The following is a 7,649-nucleotide window of genomic DNA, read 5'->3' on the forward strand; positions in this document are numbered from 1 at the left end:
GGTTCGATCATATAGTTAAAATAATTTTTTTCAAAAAATTCTTTTTATGAATAAAAGTTTTGATCTCAAAAAATATTTATTTTTACTATTATGCATCCATTAAAAGTGTGAGTAATTCTAGAGGTTTCAAAAAATAATTCCCAAAATATTCCCAAAAAGTGAGGTGTTGATGTGTGATTGGTTGATTGCTCATTAATGTAATGGACCTCAAGTGTGTTAATATGAGTCCCACCAATTAAAGCATGCCAGGTGTATTTTGCGATTTATTTTTGTACCTCAAGCACTACTTTAAAAGTATAGAGCTTGATTTATGATAAATTATGATTTTGTCTAGGTGTTTTAATTTAAGTTTATGACATTTTCTCCTGGTACGACTATAGAAAAAATAATCATAATAAAAATTATGATTTTTATTACTATGGGAACAGGTGCTGGGCCTGACATTGATCTCCCAGAGTTACAATACTCTACCAATACGGCGACACAATGGGATTTCAACCCCGTTAACAAGAATGGAAATACAATTTCAATACGAAAATGTATTCCGTTAGTTGGGTTGAAATTACGTGATCCAAACGGCACCTTGTCTACTTGCTGTGGCCTGCGCAATTTAAACATGGTCTCCTCTATTAGGGAACCACTATTCAACTAATTAATAACCAAGCAGATCTTTAATTATATATATTTTCATCTACTCGGAAGTCAGAACCACTCTCCATAATACATGCAACAAAAAGTATTACATAGAAAACAATTATCTGCCAGAAAATTCCAACAGTGCTTGCATATAAAGTCTCGAACAAAAAGCTTAATAAGTAAATAGCTGTGAACTGATAGCAGTTGCTTACATGCTCTGTTTGTCAAAGAGATTAGCTTCTACAAACACACGCATAACTAAGAAGAAGGATATTATGGTCCGCCATTAGACTCGCCTGCAGCTGAGCTTCCTCCGAGGTCCTCAAGGACAACAAATCACAACTCGATGAGTGGGAAAAGACTCTCGATGTACCTTTCTGAATTAAACGCATTTGAAATCCCAGGGATAGTAACAATCTCAAATGTCATTCTTCTAAAGTCATGCCAAACAAACCTTCTGCCCCTTGACGGCTCGAAAATCTCCAAAAGAATCTTACTGAGATCCTTAGAGTTCATAAGAAGTTTAGGACACCTAAAACTTTTAAATACAGGGTTTGCCAACATTTCCTCATACTGTGATTTTCCAATGCTAATATCCTCTAGCTGCATGGTCTTATTATTCCAATATCGGGGCTCTGTAAATTTCTCAAGGCCAAGATCAAAATCAATGAAAAAATCCAGACCCGTTACATCAAATGCTTTATATCGCAGAAGACCATCTGCAAACTTCCCACAACCAATAAACTTAATTTTTTCAGTACTAAAAACCTCGGCAATCAGTGTCCAAGAATTTTTTTTCAGGCTGTACACAATAGCCATAATTCCTCGTGCCGGTTTATTACACAATGCCGTCATAACGACCTTGTAATCATCACTAACATCATCATATCCAAACCCGACTGTGGCAAACCCAGATAAGTTATTATCATCCAAAAATTCTTTTCCCACAACAGGCAATTTCTTGTACTTCCTCGTACAAGGATTCAATAAAAAAATCGAACTGATATTTTCAAAGTTAGACAAGCACACTAATCCATTAACCGAATCAATCAACATAGCACCGTCAGAAATTTCCTTAACCTCTTCACTTATATCGACAATAACCTCACCGCCATTATCTAAAGACTCAACATCAACCAAAAAATACTTATGACTCGAAACAGCTAAATCGTAATCTCGAACAATAACACCACCCCTATTCCTCTCAACACACATTTTCAAATAATTTTCGACAAATTCAGTACTATCAATCAAACAACACCATTCTTTCGACACGCATCGACAACGAAGAAGATACTTAACAGGGACCCGAGTGAGTATTTCATCAACTAATTCACCAGGAAGTTTCATTGCACGCTAGGGTTTAGTAGCTACTTAGAGATAATAACTAATTAAAATCAACTTATTTAAATTTAAGCTAGCAGGTGATTTATAAAAATGAACAACAACAACAATAATAGAGATTAGGTAAGGGATTGTACCTGCACGGTTTGGACAGTGGTGGATTGTAAATTAGGTCGTGGAATTAGGGATTACAGGGAAGACCGGGTCAATTGGGGGATTTGGGGCTGAGTTCAGTCAGGCATCTGCCCGTAAACGTAAACAAAATTCGGTATCTGCTCGTTTAAGTGAATTTGGCTCAACTTGTTTTTTTAAACGAGCCGGTACTTTTATTTGTTCGGTTTAAATAGGTTCGTTTAGTTCGGGCTCGGCTCGTAGTCGGCTCGTTTTCGGTTCTTGACTGGACTCAGATAAAATTGATATATTGGTATAATAATAAATTATTATTAATCACTTAAATATTTTTATTAGTATATTTTTTCATCATTTATTAATAATATAATTATTTTAAATTTTTTGTCCGTTTTTCTAAATTTAACGCTTAGTTTTTTGTAAGTTCACTCAAGATTTAAAAGAATATTTTAAGATTTTTAAAATTAAGAGCTTTCAAAAATTCAAATTTTATAACTTTTAATTTCAATTTTTTTTTGTTTTGAAATTAAGAGCTATTAAATTTGGATTTAGAAAGATATTTTAAAATTTGATGGTATTCTATAAGAATTGTAAATAAAAATTTAGAATCAGAGTGTGCTTAAATTAAATTTAAAAAGTCAAATAGTGTTATTTAATTTAAATTTTAAAAAACATTAAAATATGATGGTATTCAAAAATTTATTAGTTAGTTTTATTTGATAAATCGGTGGATTTTGAAGAATTTATTAATAAATTTTTTTATGTTTTGTAATATCTTTAAATTACATGATATAATATCATAGATTTGTAAAAAAATCAATTAAAATTATTAGTTCTCCGCGACATTTGGGCTTGTAATCAAAATATCACATTTTGAATTTTAATGTCTCACAATATACCTTTCAAAAAATTTGGCCTAAAATACCCATTATATACGCAGTATCATTTACAGTATTACACTGATGCGAAGTTTCGTCTGTCGCATCAGCTCTGATACACATACATATTGCGTATCAAATGCATCTAAAAAATGCATATCACCTTTTTTTTAATACAAAAATACGCTGCACGATTTGACATTTTTTTATGTTGATTGGGCTAAAAAAAGTGATATTTTGGTGATTATCTCATTAATATTTTCCAGAAAAATAATTTTTTAAATTTTGCGGCATTTATTTGAACTTTAGAAAAATCGTTTCAGGAAATAATATTTTTTTATGGATTTGTTTAATTTTTTGAAAAATATTTTCACATTTTCCTGCGTTATAGTTTTGCATTTAGAAAAAAAAATTCAAGGGAGGAAAATTTGTAAACAGAGAAGGGATAATTTTCAGCAAAATGACTTCCCAATTTTAAGACCAAAAAACATTTTCAAAATTATTTCATCATTTTTCATAAATTTTTTACTACAGTAAAATAATGAATTTTTCATTACTGTAATTAATTTTCTTATTACATAGTTTTCCGCAAAAAATATCCCCTCAAAAGTTTTTACGAGAATTTTTTCGGAAAAAAATTTCCTGAATTTTTTTGAGAAAAAATTAAAGGCAATTTTTCCCAAAAAAATTTCAGAATCCTTTTTCATGATTTTTTTTTCTGAAATATTGACTATAAATTTTTTAGGGACAATTTTTTTCGGGAAAACTTTTCGAGACTATTTTTCTCAGGAAAAGTTTCGAAAAAAATATTGGGAAAATTTCCTGAGAAAAATTCTCCTAATTTTTTTGGGAATTTTTTTCTCGAACAATTCTTTCCCTTTTAAATTTTTCCCAGAGAAACTTTCGGAAATTATTTCATGATAATAATTTTTCGAAAAACATTTCAAAAAAACAAAAAAAAATTAGAATATATTTTTCAATTTTCATTGAGAATATCTCCTGAAGATATATATTTAGGAAAACAGTTTTTCGGAAAATATTTACTAAGAAAAATATTCTCTTGGAAAAATGTATTCTTAAGAATTTTTTTTAAAGTGAAGTAATTTTTTAAAAAACAAACGGATTCGAAACATTATTATCGATAACAATTTAAATAATTTTTTAATTAAAATTTTCTCGTGATAAATGACTTTGTCTCGCACACCTCACATATACTTGAGCACTCATTTGTTTAAAATAGTAAGAGTTAACTTGGTAGATGATATGAAAGGCATATGTCATAAGCTATTTGTTTATTCGAGGATTTAACTCAACTCAAATAAGAATGTAACAAGTAAATAGTGGATCTACCGTCAAAGAGATCTCTCAAAGTAACATATGTCCAAGGATTCAGAAACAAGGTTCATCTACAGACTTGAGGAATTACTTCACTGGAAAAAGTTCAAGAAATTGATCAAGCCTCAGTGATATAAATCAAGATTGTGGATTTAATCAGGTGACAGAGATCTTGTCAGGGTATCAGATAATTACAGGGATTTAATATGAAGAAAATCAAGTATCAAAGTCAAGACATGAAGAAACGTCACGGAAGTTAGTCACTCATGAACCAGACAGTACATCGAGTGTCAACATTGAAGTGGTGGAATTGATTCATAATTGACAGTGATTTTCAAAAGATTTTCAAAAGAATGGTTGCTGTTAAAGAGTAGTATTAATTCTCTATTAATTAATTAAGTCATATAGTTTAATTAAGAAAATAAATTATATATGCAAAGATTAATTTATTTATTAATTGAATTAATTGATTAATTAATTCTGAATTAATATTAGGAATTTTCAGAATTGATTTTGAATTAATATTCAATATTTAATTCAGCAAGACAATCATTTGAACTGGTATGACAATCAGATTGTCATACCGTAAGTCATACCAGCTCAAATAGATTGTCATACCGAAAGTTCTACTAGTTCAACAGATTGTCATGCTAGTTCAATCAATTGTCTTGCCGATAGTCTTGCCAGTTCATTCAATTGTCTTGCCGATTGTCTTGCCAGTTCAAGTAGATTTTGTTGATTGAAATATAAAATAATCGAAGCAGCAGACATTTCAACAAACACACAACAGAAGTCAACAACTCAAGAACAAAAAGAAAAGCAGAGCACAAATATTTCATCTCACTGCTGCAAATTCAAGATCAACAATTTCTAGTTATTAAAGTTAAATCCAAAACACTAGAAATCATTCTCTTGTTCTTGTGTAACTATCTAGCGGATCAAAATCCCTTGAACTTAATCTCAAATTGTGTTTAGCATTTGATTCTTTTTATTGCAAAAATAGAAAAAGTTCATGTCAAATTTATTCTAGATTTGTGATAATTAATTTGAGATTAATCCCTTGTAATCGATACCGTTGTTGTAACACCTTTCAAGTTTAATAATATTTTTATTTAACTTGAATTTTGTTTCGATTTTTTTATTCTGCATTAAATTCGATTAAACGGTATAATTTGTATTCAACCCCCCCCCTTCTACAAACATATTGGGACCTAACATGATAATTTTTTTTGAGTAAAACCGAACTTGCATTACTAAAACAAATCCAACTCCAAAACATGAGTAAGAAACTGAGGCGGAGTGACTTACCACTCCCCTACGCCCTACATGAAATAAGTAGCTTGTGCAAGTGTATGAACTACCGTATTCGCGGACCGATAAACAAAACGAATTTGCACAGGACTTATGTGCTTACATAATTGGACACACTCCATAACTATAGTACCAAAATTAACTCTTCCCGGATTGCCTTTGCACGCCTATGCTAAGATATAAGAATCAATTTCCAGCACACACTTCTTAAGTCCTCGAGCAATGATCCACGACAATGCTTCCTTTAAACCAATTGCTTCCACTTCACTCGGCCTCCAAGACCCTGAGATTCGACATCCACGAGCTGCAACAAACCCTCCACACTCATCACGAATCACAGCAGCAACTCCTATCCCTCCTGTCATAAAAACAGCCGCGTCGATGTTGACCTTCACCCATCCAGCCGAAGGGCGGGACCATACACGATCTCCTTGATCACTCGTGCTCCTCCTGCTCCTTTCCTTTATCCGAGCTTCCATCCATGCTTGTAACATGCAGTTTGCAAAACTGTTAACTCCAAAAAATGGACCGATTTACGTGATCCTACACCCATCTGTTACGACGATGCCACAAACTCCAACACAACATGGCTACTTGAACACACTACTTATTGGTTGCATATTTAAAGATTCTTTCGAAGATTATTTTTAGTGTCTCATAATTATCACAATGCACCAGGCCATTTAACCTCACTGTTCTCCATAAGGTTTTTGCAAAATCACACATAAACATAACATGAGTTCCCGTTTCAGCTGCACAATGGCACCACGGGCATGTACTACCAATATTTATATACCTCATAATGAGTGTTGCATTGGTAGGTAGGCACTCTTTACAAAGTCTCCATATCAAATTCGTGACTTTACTCGGAAGTTTCATCGACCAGATTTTCTTCCACACCCTAGAGAATTCATCTGTACATCCCCCTTGCAAAGCTCTGTAACAGCTTTTAACCGAAAATTCTCTTTTATTCTCCAATATCCAATACCAAGAATCTGCAATTGTTTGGCGAGGCAGAGGTATACATTTAATCAACTCACTATCACGATCATCCAATAAATCCTCTATCACTTCCCTATCCCATCCCCCCCACCTATGTGCATGAGACTACTAACTGTAATATCAGCAATCTGAAAATAAACAGGCGTCTAAACATACCCACTTCGAACATCTGGTAACCAAAGATCAGACCAGATATTTGTGTTTTCTCCAGTACCAATCTTTCGACGTGCTCCATGTTTAACTGCCTCTAGAGCAGTAAAAATCCCTCGCCACACATAACTTGGGCTATTTCCTAACTTAGCATTCAACAAATCAGTTTTCGCATAATACTTGGCCTTCATCACCGCAATTACTAACATATTAGCTTTTGTCAAGAGACGCCACCCCTGTTTCGCCAGCATGGCCATATTAAAGGCTTTCAATTCTTTCAAACCCAAACCTCCAAACTCCTTTGGTACGCATAATTTCTTCCATGTGATCCACTTTACACCTTTACCTGTAGCACTATTTCCCCGCAAGAACACATTCATTTTACGCTCAATTTCATCAAATATTGACTCTGGAATAAGGAAAAGATTCATCCAAAAATTTGGAATGGTTTCTGCTGCTGATTTAACCAATGTCAATTTACCTGCTTTGGATAACTCCTTATTACTCCATGCTTGCAACTTCCCTTGGATTTTATCACTAATAAATGTTAGGAATATATGTGCATTAGTTTGATGATATGTTTAACAAAACACTTAAGTAGAAATTTAGTGTTTGTAGCCTCAACGGATGAGACCATTTTGGCTATCCGTTGATGGTGTAGCTTTACTTAGAAATAAGTCTAGTGTTGTAGCACATTTCAGTCTCTGAATTTGAGATATAAATTCTTAAATGTTGAGGGAAATTATAAGTCATGTTGACTACTAGAGGATATGCAGATAGGAAGGCCAATTGTAAGTATTTCATGCCTTGTAATTTTGTATAAATGAAATGGTGTCAACGGATAACTTAAAGACCTTCAACGGA

At 32.8% G+C, this 7,649-nt stretch overlaps 1 protein-coding gene across 1 annotated transcript; it reads right to left on the reverse strand.

Moving 5' to 3' along the window:
* Positions 1 to 668: 668 nt before the first annotated feature.
* Positions 669 to 2,256, reverse strand: LOC141721701 (F-box protein CPR1-like). The gene has a single exon (XM_074524752.1). It carries the CDS (start codon positions 1,984 to 1,986, stop codon positions 973 to 975), a length of 1,014 nt encoding a protein of 337 aa, XP_074380853.1. The 5' UTR covers positions 1,987 to 2,256; the 3' UTR covers positions 669 to 972.
* Positions 2,257 to 7,649: the final 5,393 nt, after the last annotated feature.

The sequence above is a fragment of the Apium graveolens genome, chromosome 4, assembly GCF_009905375.1.
Source record: "Apium graveolens cultivar Ventura chromosome 4, ASM990537v1, whole genome shotgun sequence".
Taxonomy (NCBI): Eukaryota; Viridiplantae; Streptophyta; class Magnoliopsida; order Apiales; family Apiaceae; genus Apium; species Apium graveolens.